This window comes from Erinaceus europaeus, chromosome 11, assembly GCF_950295315.1.
Source record: "Erinaceus europaeus chromosome 11, mEriEur2.1, whole genome shotgun sequence".
Classification (NCBI taxonomy): Eukaryota; Metazoa; Chordata; class Mammalia; order Eulipotyphla; family Erinaceidae; genus Erinaceus; species Erinaceus europaeus.
Genome location: NC_080172.1, coordinates 68,866,499 through 68,885,587, shown reverse-complemented (window position 1 = coordinate 68,885,587; position 19,089 = coordinate 68,866,499). Strand labels below are relative to the sequence as shown.

The 19,089-nt window shown below is 40.3% G+C and overlaps 1 protein-coding gene across 1 annotated transcript in view; it reads left to right on the top strand.

Annotated features, from left to right (window-relative positions):
* FNDC7 (fibronectin type III domain containing 7) overlaps positions 1 to 14,232 on the top strand; it is a 48,623-nt gene extending 34,391 nt beyond the window's left edge. Inside the window, exons 11-15 of the mRNA XM_007528701.2 lie at positions 435 to 689; positions 3,822 to 4,076; positions 9,079 to 9,339; positions 13,285 to 13,314; positions 14,177 to 14,232. Coding sequence (XP_007528763.2) covers positions 435 to 689; positions 3,822 to 4,076; positions 9,079 to 9,339; positions 13,285 to 13,314; positions 14,177 to 14,232 — 857 coding nt within the window. The remainder of the gene's footprint in view (positions 1 to 434; positions 690 to 3,821; positions 4,077 to 9,078; positions 9,340 to 13,284; positions 13,315 to 14,176) is intronic.
* The last annotated feature ends 4,857 nt before the right edge of the window (positions 14,233 to 19,089 follow it).

The following is a 19,089-nucleotide window of genomic DNA, read 5'->3' as shown; positions in this document are numbered from 1 at the left end:
ACATGGGAGAACCATGCAAAGGGGAAACTTCACAAGCGGTGGGGTGGTACTGTAATGTTTCTCTTTCTCTAGCTCTGTTCCCTCTCTGTCTCTCACCTTCTCTATATAAAATAAACACATAAAGGAGTCCACTGGGAGCAGAAGTGATAATTCTGGTCGCATAAAAAAAATTCTGTCTTAATTACTTTTTCTTTTTGAGTTTAAAAATGCTTCTTAATATTTTCCAATTAGTTCTACACTGTAGGAACCCACTGGCGTATGTCAAAGTCAACTGAGTCTTCCAAAGGCTCTCTGAACTTGGTCCATATGTGTGTTATGATTAAAAGTCATGATGTGTTTTCATAGGTAGAAAAAAAATATCATTTTTAAACCAAATGGCACATGTGATATTTTTTTATTCTCTTGAATCCAGTTAATAATCTAAAATCTCTCAGCTCCTTGCAGCCCTGAAATTAAAAATGTCTCAAAGGATGCATTCTCCATGGTTAATGTACACTGGCAGTCCAGTAATGATGACGCTACGTACACAGTGACTGCCCAGGGAGAGAGGGGGCTGTACCGATGCAGAAGTACTGGAGAGTCCTGCACCATGGGAGGCTTGCCCTGCGGGGCCTTGTTCTCTGTCAATGCTGTGGCTGAAACTCAGGCGGGACGGAGCCTGCCCAGCTACAGCGTGCCCCTCGAAACAGGTATGGAGCAACAAGCATCTCAGACACTGACTTCAGTGGGATTCATGGGAATTGTTTTTTTAATGTTATTTATTCATTTGTTTGTTTATAAAAAGGAAACACTGACAAAAACCAGAGGATAAGAGGGGTTTAACTGCACACAATTCCCACCACCAGAACTCCATATCCCATCCATGGGAATTGTTTTCTTGTATGTTTGTTTGTTGTTCTTAAAGACAGAGAGAAGAGGGCTAGGCAATGGCACACCTGGTTGAGCTCATGTGTTACAAGGCTCAAGGACCTGGGTTCAAGCCCCAGGTCTCCACCTGAAGAGGGAAAGCTTCACAAGCAGTGAAGCAGTGAAGCCGTGCTGAGGTCTCTCTCTCTCTCTGTCTCTATCCAATAATAAATTATATAGACATAGACATAGATATAGACATAGACATAGATATAGATATACATATATAGAGAGAGAAAAGCAGACAGAAAGCGTGAAAAAGACCACAGCACCAAAGCTTTCTTCAATGAGGTAGAGGCTGGGCTTGAACCTGTATCATGTGCACGTGGCTAGGCTGTATTAACATACAAAGCCAAACAAATTGTTTAACAATTATAGAGTTAAAGGCTGGAATAGTGCAGTGTTGGGGAGTACTCCCTGCAGACTCTTGTGGACTTTTGCTTTCAGGTATATATTTTGCCCTAGTTTATGGATAAGTGTGAACATATGCTCTGTCTCAGGGAACCTGGTCTATATCTAGGTTTTGGGATTTTGTTAGGAAGTGAACCACCTGAAATGGAATTAGGGAATACTATGAAAGGAAACGTCTCACCCGAGTAATGAAGCTAAAGGGTTGTCATTCCACACCTGACGTCTCTGGACACAGTCTGAAGTGAAGCATGCTGGGGTGGCACTCATTGCATTGATTAGGTTGCAATTGGTGGATGCAATTTTATTTGATATGAATTGAGAGAAGCATGCAGGAAAGTGCGCCCCACCCTAAGGTTCCAGGACTGGGGGAAATATAGGCTCTATAGTGGAAATGTGAGGTTCCTGCTGTCTTAGGGTTCAAGAAGACAATGGATAGTTATTGTTATCATCACATTATTTGGTAATTGGGTTAATTTTGACAAGTCCCTTTGTTAGGATTTGCTGTATAATACCCAACCTCTTATATATAGCTGTGCCACTGGTTGCTTCTGTTCTCCCTGGTCTAGGCTTTTGAGAGAGTCCACATATCAAAGACTCAGCCTATGTATGAAGAAGACTCAGTCTGTGCTTTAAAGGGTTCGAGACATACAATCAATTTCCCCCTCTCATATTAATTAAATAGTGATTTCTATGACTACAATTTAATAGGAGTGTACATAAACACCATTCCCACCACCAAAAGACTGTGTCCCATTCCACCCACCCACCTCCGTGCCCCCACCCCACCCCTCACCACCCCGGGAAGCCGAATGTCCACCCTCCCTCTCACCACAGGGTTTTTACTTTGGTGCCCTACTCTAGATTTGGTCAGATCCTGCTTTTAGTTTCCCTTTCTGTTCTTCTTTCTCAGCTTCTGTTGATGAGTGGGATCATCCCATACTCATCTTTATCTTTCTGACTTAGCTCCCTTAACGTATTTCCTTCTAGCTTCATCCAAAATGGGTCAAAGAAGGTGGGTTCATTGTTCTTAATAGCTACATAGTATTCCATTGTGTATATATGCCACAGCTTTCTCAGCCACTCAACTGTTGTTGGGCACCTGGGTTGTTTCCAGGTTTTAGATATTACGAATTGTGCAGCTATGAACATAGGTGTACACATATCTTTTTGGTTGGGTGTTATGGAATCCTTGGGGTATATCCCCGGGAGAGGTATTACTGGGTCATGTGGAAGGACCATGTCTAGTCTTGTGAGAGTTCTCCAGACTGCTAATTTACATTCCCACCATATTTTTTTTTAAGAAGAAAGTTATTATAGCTTTAAGATGAATGAGATTTAGCAAATTCATTCAAATCTGTGGACATTATCTTTTTTCATGTACAATTATGATGGTACTCAGTACTATTAAAGTTGAAGCATAATTAAGAGAAAAAAACAGCAGATTAGAGACTACTAAAAACATAGGAAGATTCTAAATATCCTAGATCCTGTATAATTGACCCCTGAAAATTTGAGATCTAACTGTGAAATTTTTAGGAAGCTAAGAATATTTCAGCCTTCCTATATGACTGATATACTATAAAATGCATAAGAAAAGCAAAGTATATTTCTTTGTAAATGCTATGCTGAGAGAAGTGGGTAATACAATCATTGCTTTGTAATTTACAGTTGGGATTTTAAAAGTTGAGACAACAAAATATTTTCCTCTTTAAGAAAAAAAAATTATTTATTTTTATGAGAGAGACCAAATCATGTGTCAGGAATCAAACCTGCCCTCCCCTTTCTTTCTTATTCTGAAAAAAAAAAAAAAAAAGTAAGAGTAAGAGGGTGAAAGAAAATTCACATCACCAACATTCTTTCTCATTTGTATCTCTTGTTTCCCCTTTATTCTGGAGATACTTTTGAAAAATGGGAGCAGAAGACACTAAAATTTCCCTTTTCTCTCATCTACACCAACTTTTCCTTCTCTCATCTAATATCACCGAGGATAGACCTGAGTGTATCTCATGGGGTAAAAGGAAATTATGACAATTGCCTTCAACAGTGGTGTAACCTGAGGGTTTGGGATAGTGTTATAAATCTCCTGTAGGAAGAAAATAATCTCAAGGATGTGTTGAAAGGTGTGTTATCTACACATTTCCACTAGGTGGAAAAGTGAGAGCCCCATGTTTGTAGAGGAAGAAGCCACTACAAACAGCTCATATTAAGTGATACATGTGTTGGGGGGGTGGTGGAATTTTACTTAACCAAAGAAAATTTTAAAAACAAAAGATCTGTTAATTTTTATGAGCGAAAGACCAACATCAACTCATATGGAACTAGAAATCTCACACAGGTAAGCACCTACTGCTAAGCACAACAGAAAATTTTGATTACTAAGTAAAGACTGGAAAAATTTGAAATACTGAATGAAACACAGGCAAAATATGATTCTTAGTCATGTCCCACAAGGAACCCTCAGTGAAAAATGAATCCCTAATTCTTTCTCTTTTTCCCCATGTAAGTGCCATGTTGTCCAACTGGTCTGACAGTAACACAGGTCACCCAATCTGTAATCAACGTGAGTTGGACTGTTGGTACTGGGACCCAGACCTATGTCACAGTTCTGGACACGCACATTGGACAATCCAAGTGCCACACCCACCAAAACTACTGCCTCCTGGGATGCATCATGTGTGGCGTCAATTACACTGTGGCATTAAAAGCAGTTAGTGCCAGTGGATTGACCACTGACTGTGCCTACCACAGTTACTCCTTCAGTAAGTTAATTCTAAACTCTAGCATGTCAATAAGAAGTTTGACTATCATAAATCTGTACACAAACCCTGCACCTCTGCTTGGCTAGAATTATGAGCTCAAATTCTTTTTTTAAATATTTATTTTGGGTCCTGCGCATTAGCACAAAGGGTTAAATGCACATGGCACAAAGCACAAGGGCCAGCGTAAGGATCCCAGTTTGAGCCCCTAGCTCCCCACCTGCAGGGAGGTCGCTTCGCTAGTGGTGAAACAGGTCTGCAGGTGTCTATCTTTCTGTTCTCCTCTTGTCTTCTCCTCCTCTCTCAATTTCTCTTTGCTACCCAACAACAACAATAGCTATAACAACTACAAGGGCAACAAAATGGGAAAGAAATGGCCTCCAGGAGCAGTGGATTCATAGTGCAGGCACCGAGCCCCAGCAGTAACCCTGAAGGCAAAAAATACACACACACATACATATATATATATGTATATATATATATTTCACAAAATAGACATAGGTGATAAATACATAGATAAATATATATATACATATGTACACACATAACCTGAGCATTACCACTGTATATATTAAGTCAGGGATTGAACTCAGGACCTCAGGCTTGCAAGCCCAGTACTCTAACCACTGAGCCATTTCCAGGCTACTAAAATTATTTTTGTTGTTGCTTTCACCAGGACTTTAACCACTTTTTTTTTTTTTTTTTTTTTTACTTTTTTCAGATATAGAAACAGAGAGACAGGGAGAAAGGCAAAGATAAATAGCACTGAAGCTTGAACCCAGGTCCTTGTGCATGGTAATATGTGCACTTAACTGGGCATGCCACCCCCCAGCCCAAGAAGAAAGATTTTTTATCTGACACCACTAGCTGCAGTACAGAGTAAGTCAGTCTGGCCAAGTTTTCAGGAAGCATTTAGATCACATCTACTGACTTCATTTTTCCCTTTTCTCTTTATTATTACTATGCTGACACCTCTCTTTTCCAAACCACTTTAGTTCCTTCTATAGTTTCTTCTCCCAATACACTAAAAGAGCACATCTATTACAAGCCTGGTGTCTCTTCTTCACCAAGACCAAACATTACAGAATAACAAGGAAGGTAGAAATGGCATAGAGTTAGCAGATAAGATTCCTCTCGTTTATTTCTAATTCTATGAGGTGACTCTTTGGAGCACTCCTTAAAGAACAAAAACAAACAAACAAAAAAACTCCTGGGGAGTTGGGCGGTAGTGCAGCAGGTTAAGAGTATGTGGCACAAAGTGCAAGGACTGGCATAAGGATCCCGGTTCAAGCCCCCAGCTCCCCACCTGCAGGGGAGTCGCTTCACAGGCGGTGAAGCAGGTCTGCAGGTGTCCATCTCTCCTCTCTGTCTTCCCCTCCTCTCTCCATTTCTCTCTGTCCTATCCAACAACAACAACATCAGTAACAACAACAATAATTACTACAACAACAATGAAAAGCTACAAGGGCAACAAAAGAGAAAATAAATAAAATAAATATTAAATAATAATAATAAAACTCTGTAGGTACTTCCAAAACTTAATGGGATAGAAGTCAGTGTGTTCACTCCAGGTAGTGGGATGGGAGAGATGAAATGTGATTCTGTCATCTTGGGAGTAGTAGGAAATGTCTTTAGCTTGGAGTCTGAAGATGTGCCTTCTTGTTTATTTGTTTGCTTGTGGCACTGAGGCCTAGTCCATGTGCAATTCCACTCCTACCAGTCTGTCTTTTTTTAATTACTTTTATTTCAGAGAAAGAGAGAGACATAGGAGAGGGAAGCACCATAGCAGCAGAATGTCCCCCTGGTGCCAAAGCCTTCAAAACTGGGTTTTGAGCCTGGGCTGCACGTGCCTTACTGGGTGAGCTACTTGGGTCCAGTTCTGACCTGCTGCTTATCTTCACACTTAAATAAACATGTTTTTAAAGAATAAATCAAATGAACCTGATTATATATAACAGAATTTTTTAAAAATCTTTTATTTTTTATTTTAATGAGAGAGAAAATGAGAAAAAAAGAAAGGAGAAAAAAAGAAAATCTAGAGCATTGCTCACCTCTGGCTTATAATGATGCTGGGGACTGAACCTGGGACCTCAGAGCCTCAGGCACAAAAGTCTTTTTGCAGAACTATTATGCCATCTCCCAAGCCCTAAATAACTAAATTTGAAATATATTATACAGTAGCATCCTTATTTTCCTGACTGAGGAATCTACCATTTGGTGCCCTGCTTGACACATAATATGTGTCCTGTTCAAGGTGTTTTTTAAAAAATAAATAAATAACCAAACAGTATTAAAACTAACACCTAATCAATTTGCAAGGGTGAAATGTAGGCCAGAAAAACTTAAAAGACATTTGTCTGTCGTATAAGTAAATGCTCTTCACTTGTCATGATTATCATCTCAGCAACACTGGTCCTTTCAGCTACAGCTAAATGCGATCATTTATACATAGATTCAGTCCCACTAAATTCATATCATCTGAACCTAAGACATTATGAAGCCTCTTGGCAAGGATTCCGTCTGACCCAGAAAGTTTGAGTCCCATGTAGTATGTTTCTGCCAAGTGTAGAGTTTTTGATGCACCATCATTCACTGTTATATACCCCCTACCACTCTTACATGTGATTTCTTTCTTTCTTTTTTTTAATTGGGGTTATTAATGGTTTACAGGATAGTCTTTCATTTTTTAGTTCTCTTTAATTTTATTTTCCCCTTTCTTTTTTAAATATTTATTTATTTCCTTTTTGTTGCCCTTTTTTATTGTTGTTGTAGTTATTATAGTTGTTGATGTCGCCATTGTTGGATAGGACAGAGAGAAATGGAGAGAGGAGGGGAAGACAGAGGGGGAGAGAAAGATAGACAATTGCAGACCTGCTTCACTGCCTGTGAAGCGACTCCCCTACAGGTGGGAAGTCAGGGGCTCGAACTGGGATCCTTATGCGGTCATTGCGCTTTGCGCCACATGCGCTTAACCTGCTGCACTACCGTCGGACTCCCTTCCCCTTTCTTTTTTATTAGATAGGACAGAAAGAAATTGAGAGGAGAAGGGAAGATAGAGAGGGAAAGAGAGAGACACCTGAAGACTTGCTTCACTGCTCAGAAAGCTTCCTCCCAACAGGTGGGGAGTGAGGATTTGATCCCAGGTCCTTGTGCATTGTAACATGTGTGCTTAACCAGGTGTACCACCACTGGGCCCACTGGTTTACAGTATAGTCTTTAACGGGTAAGATTCAATCTCTCATCTCCCCTTGATAAGTGTCTAGGAGACACACCAGGACCTCAGTGTCCTTTCACCCCACCCCTTTCCTTCCTCTCCCAGAGTCCTTTGCTTTGGTGCAACAGGCCACACCCAGTCCAAATTTCACTTTAGGGTTTCCTTTACTGTCCTTTATTTATTCTTAAATTCCACCTATAAATGAGGTCATTTGTTTTCATTTCTTAATTTTTTCCAGAGCACTGCTCAGCTCTGGTTTATGGTGGTACAGGAGATTAAACCTGGGATTTCAGAGCCCCAGGCTTGAGAGTCGCTTTACATAACCATTATGCTATCTACCCCTGCCCTAAGTGAGATCATTTGGTTTTGGTATTGGTCTTTCTTTCTGTCTTTGTCTTGTCTCACTCAACGTGATACTTTCAAGTGTTCACCAAGATATAGGAAAGGAGATGTCTTCATCATTCTCATAGCTGCATAGTATTCCATTGTGGATATGCACCACAACTTTCTTAGCCTTTCATGTGTTGTTGGAATCTGAGTTGCTTCCAAATTTTGGGCTATTACAAACTGAGCTGCTATGAACATAAGTGTGTATAGGTATTTTCTGATAGGTGTTTTTGTTTTCCTTGCTTATATTCCCAGGAAGGGTGTTTCTGGGTCATAAGGAAGGGCCTTTTAAAATTTATTTTATTTATTTATTTATTTATTTATTTTACCAGAGCACTGCTCTGCTGTGGCTTATGGTGGTGCAGGGATTGAACCTGGGACTTTGGAGCCTCAGGCATGACAGTCTCTTTGCATAACCACTATGCTATCTACCCCTACCCTCCCCCCTTTTTTAATTGCCACCAGGGTTATCACTGGGACTTAGTGCCTGCATGATAAAGCTTCTGCTCCCTGCAGTCATTTTTTTTTATATAGGGCAGGACAGATAAATTGAGAAGGGGCAGGGGGTAGAGAGAGAGAAACAGAGACACACCTATACTACTTGCTTCGCCACTTCCCCCTTGCCGGTAGGGAGTGGAGGCTCCAACCCAGGTCTTTGGGCATGGTAATACATACACTGAAATGGGTGTGTCTCCACCTAGGTAAGTTCATTTCTTGTTTTTTTAAAAATATTTATTTATTTATTTATTTATTTCCTTTTGTTGCCCCTTGTTTTATTGTTGTCATTGTTGTTGGATAGGACAGAGAGAAATGGAGAGAGGAGGGGATGACAGAGAAGGGGAGAGAAAGACAGATACCTGCAGACCTGCTTCACCACTTGTGAAGTGACTCCACTGCAGGTGGGGAGCCAGAGGCTTGAACCGGGATCTTTAACTGGTCCTTGTGCTTTGCGCCACGTGCACTTAACCCACTGTGCTACCATCCAACTCCAGGTAAATTCATTATTCATTTCTTTCTTTCTCTTTCATCCATCCTTTCTTCCTTCCTTCCTTCCTTCCTTCCTTTCTTCCTTCCTTCATTTCTTTCTTTTTTTCTTTCTTTCTTTCTCTCTCTCTCTCTCTTTCTTTCTTTCCTTATTGGGGTGGGATTAATGATGGTAAATCCATTTATAGTTCTGGTGAATCTCCAGATTATTGTCCATAGAGGTTGGACCAATTTACATTCCCACCAGCAAACACATGGATTTCTGATCCTGTGGTTTGCCCACCATGAGTAATCCTTCAAGTTTTCCTCTAACCACTTAGTACTTAAAATAGGCAACCTAGGTTGTTCCCCATAGCAATAAAGGCCATAAAGTTGGTATGATGGTATAATAAGTTATCTGTGTTTGTTTTTATCCTCCAGGTGCCTGCTGCCCTTTGGGGGTGAAATTATATAGGCTGGGTCCTAACGGCATCAGGATCCATTGGCAAGCTTCCAGAGGCTCTGCCAATTACAGCACTGACCTCTATGGTTCCAAAGGCATTTTCACATGTGTCCCGGGTGCTGGCCTCAGTTTCTGTGATGTCGCTGAGATTCCCTGTGGAGATGTGTATACTGTGATGGTCTCACCGGTTACTGAATCAGGACTGAAGCTTACTTTCTGTCCCAAAAAAATATATTCAGGTACACCGAAGTTATGACCATTCATTTTTAAATGGCCCAAAGGATCAGAGAGATAACATAATGGTCATGCAAACTGAAGCTCAGGAGGTCCCAGGTTCAATCTCTAGTACTGACATAAGCCAGAATTGAGCAGTACTGTTTTTGAGAAACAAACAAGCAAACAAAACTAACTTAGAGCAATTACATTTAGTTGTTAGGTAGAAGGCTCAAAGAATATGTGATGGGGCTAGCAAAGTAGCTCACTTGGATAGTGTGCTGCTTTGCCATGTACACGGCCCAGATTTGAATCTGGGCCCCACAGTATTGAAGAAAGCTTCTTCTCCTTCTCTCTCTCCCTCTTACCCCCCACCCCATCTCTGACTTCACCTTAAATAAAGAGAATGTGACATTCCCAGGTCCTGCTGGCAGATTCTGACTTTAGAGAACCTTAAATTTCTAAGGAATTGTGGTGCTTTGTTATTTGATTTGGACAAACTCATTTCCGTCTCCCTCTCTTCCTCATAAAGAAAGGAACATGATGCTTGCCAATTTAAAATTATTTAATTTAAAATGATTTAAGATTTGAGATTTTCAACATAGTCTGAGAAGCAATAGACTGAGATGTTGGAAATTAAGAAACCCGAACCTTTATTTGCACACATTCAGATATATGGCTGAGGAAGAATTGGAGGATAAAAAAAAAAATTATAAATCAATAGATAGGCTTGGAAATATGGGTGGGCAGACAATCTTGACTGTCTGCAATTGTCAACTCACCAGAACTGGCAGAAAAAAAAAATTAGCAATTCTCCTGCCCTGTGCCCTAGCACATTCTGCTACTGTGCCTAGGGTGTGGTCACATATTTTCATATATTTCTTTTTTATATCATTTTTTTGAATATTTATTTTATTCCCTTTTGTCGCCCTTGTTATTTTATTGTTGTAGTTATTATTGTTGTCATTGTTGTTGGATAGGACAGAGAGAAATGGAGAGAGGAGGGGAAGACAGAGAGGGGAGAGAAAGACACCAGCAGGCCTGCTTCACCGCTTTTGAAGCTATTCTCCTGCAGGTGGGGAGCCAGGGCTCGAACCAGGATCCTTATGCCGGTCCTTGTGCTTTGCGCCACCTGCGCTTAACCCGCTGTACTACCACCTGACTCCCTTTTTCATATATTTCTACAATTTACGGGGTGGGGGACGGGTGATAGTACAGCGGGTTAACCACACATGGTAAGAAGCTCAAGGACAGGTATAAGGATCCCGGTTCGAGCCCTCAGCTCCCCACCTGCAATGGTGGGGGGGGGGGTCAATTCACAAGCGGTGAAGCAGATCTGCAGGTGTCTATCTTTCTCTCCTCGCTGTCTTCCCCCCCTCTTGATTTCTCTCTGTCCTATCCAACAACAACGACAACAACAATAGTAAGCCTGCAATGATGAACAACAAGGGCAACAAAAGGGAAAAATAAAATGGCCTCCAGTAGCAGTAGATTTGTAGCGCTGACACTTCTTCTTCTAGCCTTTGCCCTTCTTCCGTAGCCAGTCAAAAGGTCAGGTTGAAAGCTGTCAGGAGCTGCTTGTTGCTGGCTTTGAAAGTGACTGGGATCCATGTGGATTCAGTCAGCTAGGAAGGATCGTCAGTTTCCCCACTGAATGGGTACTCACGGGATGCACCACGAGAAGGTCGATCCAATGCATCCCAGCGCTGACACTGAGCCCCAGCGATAACTCTGGAGGAAAAAAAAACTCTGGAGGAAAGAGAAGGAGGAGGGAGAGGAGGATAAAGAATCCCTAGAACTGCCGGTGAACATAGCAAGAGGGGTAAATGTCACCTCAGAAAGCTTTATTGATAAACAGAATCTAAAATTTCCAGTCAGGTAACAAGAAAGTAAATTAGCTCCAGCTAATAGAACTAGACCAGTCCCTCTTTAGGTGTTGTCTCTGTCCTTGCTTGTCATGCTCTGATCCTTTTTTTTTTTTTTTTTAACCATAGGATAAAAGTGGTACAATTCCACACAATTCCCACCACCAGAACTCCATATCCCATCCCCTCCCTTGATAGCTTTCCTATTCTTTATCCCTCTGGGAGTATGGACCCACGATCATTATGGGGTGCAGAAGGTGGGAGGTCTGGCTTCTGTAATTGCTTCCCTGCTGATATGAAACCTTCTCCCCAGACAATACTTTGGGTATTGTATACTAGATATCAGGCGCAGGCAAAAACTAATAAAGTCATGGGCCCCTTGGAATATACCTAAAATAGACCTACTAGCTTTTTCCAAAACAGAGACCCCCAAATCTTCATCTGCAGTATTCTTGCCTTTAGATTCATGATTAGTCAACAATTTGTTCTGCTTTATATCTTAACCTTTTTTTAGCCACCAGGTTCCAGATGCTACCATGATACCAGCCTAACTTCTCTGTGCACCAATGTGTCCTGGAGCCCTACCCCACTAGGGAAAGAGAGAGACAGGCTGGGAGTATGGATGATTCCTATGTTTTATTTATTTTTTTAAATATTTATTTTATTTATTTATTCCCTTTTGTTGCCCTTGTTGTTTTATTGTTGTAGTTATTATTGTTGTTGTTGGATAGGACAGAGAGAAATGGAGAGAGGAGGGGAAGACAGAAAGAGAGGAGGAGAGAAAGACAGACACCTGCAGACCTGCTTCACCGCCTGTGAAGCTACTCCCCTGCAGGTGGGGAGCCGGGGTTCGAACCGGGATCCTTATGCCGGTCCCTTGCGCCACCTGCGCTTAACCCGCTGCGCTACAGCCCGACTCCCTGATCCTATGTTTTAATTATCTTATCCAGAACACAAGTTGGCCCAAAGCATGGGAATGAGGAGGATTAGGCTCAGGGAATAAGAATGAACCCTACATACAGCTCAATAACTGTGCTTTAACATATTTGACAAATGTTTCACAATATATTGTTTCCACATTCAATTATCTCATCATTGGAAGCTCAGAAGTAACTCTAAGAGCTACACTCAATAGATTTTATTATCTCAATTTTAAAATGAAAAAGCCAGACTCCCAAATCTTTACCTTCAGCCCTTCCCTTTTAACTTATAAGACCTCCAACCCTTCTCTTTTAACTTATAACACCCATATTCAAACTTGATAGCTCTACTTTGAGGTGCTGTAAGCATTTTTAACTCCTCAGGGCTGAAAATAACTCTCGATCTTCTGATACAGTTTTTCCTCTTCCTTTTATCATCATTCTCAGGTACAGGAACCAAACAAACAAACAAAAATCTAAGAGTCAGTTTCTCTCTTACCTCCGATATCTAGATAGTCTTCAAGTACTGCCCTGTTTACTTCATGATGATTTCTATTCATTTACTTATATATTTAATTTTTATTTTTAAAAAATTCCACTGGGACTGTTCCCCATTGCACAGTGTTCCCATGTGGTATCCAGGGGCTCAAACCCAGGTCATTGCACATGGTGAAAGGTGCACAGCTTGGCCCCAGAAGGAAACATCCATAATATGATAAAGGATGTACCTAAAATAATATAAAACTGATATAGTTGGTTTATTGTTTGACAATCAATGACTATAATTAATATTCACAGATAAAGGGAAAATAGAGTTTCAAAAGATGCTAGGGGAAAAGCAGTTGATGAAATGCCTTACTCTTTCCTAATTAAAAAAAGTCTCTATTCTACTACATATATAATTTCCATGGTTCTAGTACTCAAACCCAGTACTTCTACATGGCAAGGCATGAGCTCTACTAGTTGAACTATCCCCTGCTCTCGCAATATATATACTTATTTTCATATTTATTTATTTGTCAATGAAAGAGAGAGGAACCAGAACATCATTCTGGCACATGGGATCATGGGGTGCTGGGAATTGAACTCAGGGCCTCATCCTTGAAAGTCCAATGCCCTATCCACTGCTCTACCTCCTGGAGATAGATACAGATATATAGATATATGTTGTTTTTATTTATTACAGTTACCTGCTCTGGAAGTACACTTGGAATGGGTAAGTCATTTTTTTTCCTAATGAATAAGATAGTTATTGCAGTTGTATTATAGATAACTTAATTCAATTTTAAAGTTCACTCTTCAATTGATCAGAAAGGCAAATCATTTCTTTCTATTATGTTCAGAGTTCTTGCTCTGCCCCCTTCTCAACTTTTCACCTCTACTGGGATGCCTTCCCTCAGATTCCTTTACTTGAGATATATTCGTTCAGATTCTGCAAACTTTTTATTCTTCCAATCTCTCATAAAAATGTAAACATATTCAAAGCAGCAGTTGCTTCTTTGCTGACTTTAAAGAGTGGTTCCTGGGCTGGGAAGATAGCTTAATGGTTTTTCAAAAGTCTCTCATGCCTAAGACTCTGAGGTCCCAGGGTTTTATTCACAGTGTCACCATGAGCCAGATCTGAGCAGTGCTCTGATATCTCTATCACTCTATCTCATCTCTCTCTTTCTGTATCTCTGTCTCTCATTAAAAAGGGGGCAGGTGGTGGTGCACCTGGTTAAGCACACACATTACAGTGTGCAAGGATGCAGGTTCAAGCCCCTGGTCCCCACCTGCAGGGGGAAAGCTTCACAAGTGGTGAAGCAGGGCTACAGATATCTTTCTGTGTCTCTCCCTCACTATCTCCCCCCCTCTCAATTTCTCTCTGTCCCTATCCAATAAATACATAAATAAAAATTTTTAAAAAGAGTGGTTACTACTAACCCTGGGGTAAACTGACTCACTATGAAGGTTTAAAAAGAACTGATGGTTGGTTCTTTCCTGAGAACTGCTGATTTAATTCAGTCTGGGCCTCACGATTTTTCATAGCTCTTTATGTGATTCTAAATAAGAACGTCCTCTACCTGGAATCCCTATAGGACATCCTCCCAGCCCTAGATCCTACCCAATGCTGACTTCCATCGGCAGGAGTTGAGCCTTGGGTCTCTCTCCACTATGTTCTGTCCTTCTCCCAGTTCATCACTCCTCCTAAGCACAGCAATCTACATGTTTCTGAATTCTTTCCCCACCTACAGGTGTGAGATAAGAACAATCCCAATTAATTTTTAAAGGGTCTTGTTGCTTAGCTCTAGCTGTGGTAGTGCCAAAGGTTGAACATGAAACCTCTGGTGCCTCAGGCATGAAAGAGGGGTACAATTTTTTTTCTTTATTGGGGATTAATGGTTTATAGTTGACAGTAAAATACAGCTATTGGTACATGTGTAACATTTCTCAGTTTTCCACATAACATTCTAATCCCCCATCTAGGTCCTCCTCTTCCATCATGTTCTAGGACCTGAACTCTTCCTCCCATCCCCAAAGTTCTTTACTTTGGTGCAATACACCAAATCCAGTCCAAGATCTGCTTTGTGTTTTCCCTTCTGTTCTTATTTTTCAATTTCTGTCAGGCAGGGATATACAGAATAATGGTTATGTAAAGACTGTAATGTTCAGCCAATCTTGGATGGACCTTGAAAAATTCATGTTAAGTGAAATAAGTCAGAAACAGAAGGATGAATATGGGATGATCTCACTCTCAGGCAGAAGTTGAAAAACAAGATCAGAAACGAAAACACAAGTAGAACCTAAAATGGAATTGGCATATCGCACCAAAGTAAAAGACTCTGGGGTGGGTGGGTGGGGAGAATACAGGTCCATGAAGGATGATAGATGACATAGTGGGGGTTGTATTGTTAAATGGGAAACTGGGGAATGTTATGCATGTACAAACTATTGTATTTACTGTTGAATGTAAAACATTAATTCCCCAATAAAGAAATAAATTTTTTTTAAAAAGACTCTAATGCCTAAGGCTCTGAAGTCCCAGGATCAACCCCCTGTACCACAATAAGCCAGAGCTGAGCAGTGCTGTGGTTAAAAAAAAAATTAATTTCTTTCTATGAGTACAATCATTTCATATATATCCTTCTCATTCTGGCTTATCTCACTTAACATGATTCCTTCAAGCTCCATCCAAGATCAGGTGAAGAAAGTGAAATCATCATTTTTAATAGCTGAGTAGTATTCCATTGTGTATATATACCACAACTTTCTTAGTCACTCATCTGTTGTTGGATATTTAGGTTGCTTCTAGGTTTTGGCAATTACAAATTTTACTGCTATGAACAAAGATATAAACAGACCTTTTTGCATGGGTGTGTTGGGTTCCTTAGATTATATCTCCAGGAAAAGAACTTCAGGGTCATAGGATAAATTCATTTCTAGCCTTATGAGAATTCTCCAGACTGCTCTCCACAAGGGTTGAGCCAATTGACATTCCCACCAGCAGTGAAGGAGGGTTCCTTTGTCCCTACAACCTCTCCAACATTTGTTGTTGTTACTTTTTCTGATGTATGACATTCTCACAGGGGTGAAATGGTATCTCATTGTTGTCTTTATTTGCATTTTTCTGACAGTCAATTGCTTGGAATGGTACAGTTTTTTTTAATCTCTTCTTAGTAGGTGTCAGTACACTTCACCCTCTACCAGTAAGTCATCTTCTAACAGAGTGCACTGGATTCCCCAACCCTTTGCAAACATCCAACTCCCTCCCCCCTTTAGAGTACTTGAATCTGATGCAATAGACTATAGCTAATTAAAGTTTCATTCTATAGTTACCTTTTCATTGTTTCTTAAGTCCAACCTTAAGTGGGGCCACCTAGAATTTGTCCTCCTTCTGGCTTATTTCACTTAATATGAGTCCTTCAAGTACTACCCAGGTTGTAGTAAAAGAAAGGATCTGATCATTTCTTATAGCTGAGTAGTAGTATTTAACTGCATATACAACTCTCTTAACTCCCTTAATCACTCATTTGTCATTTGGGTTGTTTCCAAATTTTGGCTATTACAAATAGTGCCGCAATGAGCATAGGCATGCATAGAGGAATGCTGTATTAATGATGACCTTTCCTAAGATTTTGTTAAAGAATTTCAGTGCTTAGAGGAAAAAAAGGTTTGAGAACAGGGAAAGAGTTGAGCCTTTTAGAGCACTGACTCGCATGCCTGAGGTCCCAGAGGCTGTGGGGTCACCAATTGAGTAGTGTCCTGGTTCTCTCTCCTTCCAATCTCATAATAAACAAACAAAGAAATTCCTAAAAATTAAAAAAGGGGAGAAGAGTGGGCGGGAGGCATATAGGGCATCGGGAATCTGAGCTTGGTGGAGGAAGATTTAAGTTCATGGTGGGAGTGGTACACAGACTACTACAGGGAGGTTAAGAAATTAACTCTAGGCCTAGGAGGTGACACAGTAGATAAAACATGGGATTACCAAGCATGGAAGTACCAAGTTTGATCCTCTGCATCCCAAGTGCCAGAGTGATGTTCTCTCTCTCTTTCATCAATAAATAAATCTTTAGGAAAGAAAGAGAGAAGGAAAGAAAGAAAGAAGGTAAGAAAGAAAGAAAGAAAGAAAGGAAGGAAGGAAGGAAGGAAGAAGAGGAAGGAATTGTACTCATGTGAAAACTGTCTTACAAATCATTATTTCCCCCAATAAATTAATTTGTTATTTATTTATTATTTTAATGACAGAAAGAAAGATGCATAGAAAGAGGCCAATCAGCTCTGGCTTATGGTGGTGCTGGGAATTGATTCTGGACCTCAGAGCCATAGGCATGAAAGTTTATTTGCTTAGCTATTATGCTATCTCCTCAGGCCACTTTTTTTTTTAACTTTGAAAACCATTACTTTCAGACCTTGCTTCCATGAAGAAAAGATAAAATTACATATTAAAAATGAGAAGAATTTATTTGAACAAGAGTTCATTCAAACTAGGCCATAGCCAATCTGGCAGACAGAAAGGAACTGGGAGGAGCTGTACAAAATGAAAAGACTTTCTAAGTAAAAAGGAGCAGGAACAAGGGAATTCTACTAGGCAAAGAATATGCTGGGTGTTACAAAGGTACTTTACATTCAGGGATGACACGGCCCTGCCAGGAAGACTTTCTAACTGATGCTGGTCAGACCATTCCTGACTGACTGGTTTAGGATACTATTTCTGGCAGAGTCAAAACTAAATGAGTAAGTACCTCCATTTTGGTGCCTGCTGTTTACTCATCAGCATTTCCAGAAAGTTTGTATAAAATGCACAGGCTCAGGCTCCACTCTGCTTTGCTAAATCCCTGATGTTTGTGTATATTCCAGTTTGTGAAGCACTGCTTAGGTATTATTTCTGAAACTGGCATAGAGCAGAACCCTCTGGAGATTTCAGAAAGAATGAAGAGTTCCAGCTTGTTGAACTGGGATAGGACCTAGTTCCATTAGTTCCCCAGGTGATTCTGATACATGCAAAGTTTGGGAAGCATTATGGTAGGTTTCTAGTCTTCCTCTTAGACAGATTTCTAATCTGCCTGTTCTCTTTCTGTCTGGGTAACCTCTGATTCCTTATTACTGCATTTCCCTTCCTTAGCAAGTCTCAGAATTCAGCCCCCCTCCAAAGACCCGCTTCTTTAAGTAGATCCTTGTAGAAATCCTGTAAGACCCTGTAAAAATAAGAGTACAGCGGATCATCTGTGGGTCTTTATGTCATATGGAATTCATTATATCCAGAGAGAAACTCTAAATTACTATCTTCAATTTCACTCTGGCTGACATGGGCCCTCCAGGTATGCTAAGAGAAACCTCTGGAATCTTGTTATTGGTCTCAGAATTTTATCCTGCCTTGACCTTTTTTGCCCCCCCCCCCCCACTAGCTACCGCTCAGCGCTGATTTATGGTGATGCTAGAGATTGAACCTGACACCTGTGGTGCCTCAGGCATGAAAGACTTTTTGTATAACCATTGTGCTATCTCCTCAACACCTTCCTATAAGGATTTAAATACCACCTTTATTGTTTGTCCTTAGATTACTTGTCTCAATTCTCTCTAAACATAGGTCTCATCTGAAAATTGAAATAAGCAATCATCTCACAAGTTGTTGTAAGAATTAAGTAAGATGTAAACTGTTAGTCATAATGGCAGGTCCATAGTTAGCATTTAATAAATGGTAGTTATTATTGACACAAGATCAGTTTAGCTCATATCACACATTATATACCACTTATATTAATAAGTACTAACTTTAACAGGAATGTGTACAACCCAAATTTGAGCCCAGCTTCTACTATATTGAAGGAAGCTTTGGTACAATGATCCCTTTCACTCTCTCTGCCTCTATCTTTAAATATATATATATATATTTTTTTTTTCATCTTCCAGGGGTTTATTATTATCATCATTACTAGTTATTAGTTTATTTTAATTATAATTATTATTTATATTATTATCATTATTACTAGTGATTACTACTAGGTTGTAAGATTGTAGAATTGGGGGCTGGGCAGTATCAGAGTGGGTTAAGTGCATGTGGCTGGTTAGAGCCCCCTGCTACCCATTTGCAGGGGAGTCACTTCACAGGCGGTAAAGCAGGTCTGCAAGTGTCTATCTTTCTCTCTCCCTCTCTGTCTTCCCCTCCTCTCTCCATTTCTCTCTGTCCTATCCAACAATGATGACATCAATAACAACAGCAATAATAACTACAACAATAAAACAACAAGGGAAACATAAGGGGGAAAATAAAAAAAAAAAAAACTAAAAAAAAAAAAGATTGTAGGATTATAGGGTATAGTTCCATACCATACCCACCATCCAACAAAACAGGCATTTTTTTTAATGTGTTACTTCTAACTAAGTCATTTACATTTTGGCCTCACAATACCCTAACTCATTGGTTCTCAAGGCCAACAGCATGAACGACATCTTGGAATCCCACACTGTTCCCACCACCAGAGTTCTGTGTCCTTATTCCCCCCACTGGAAA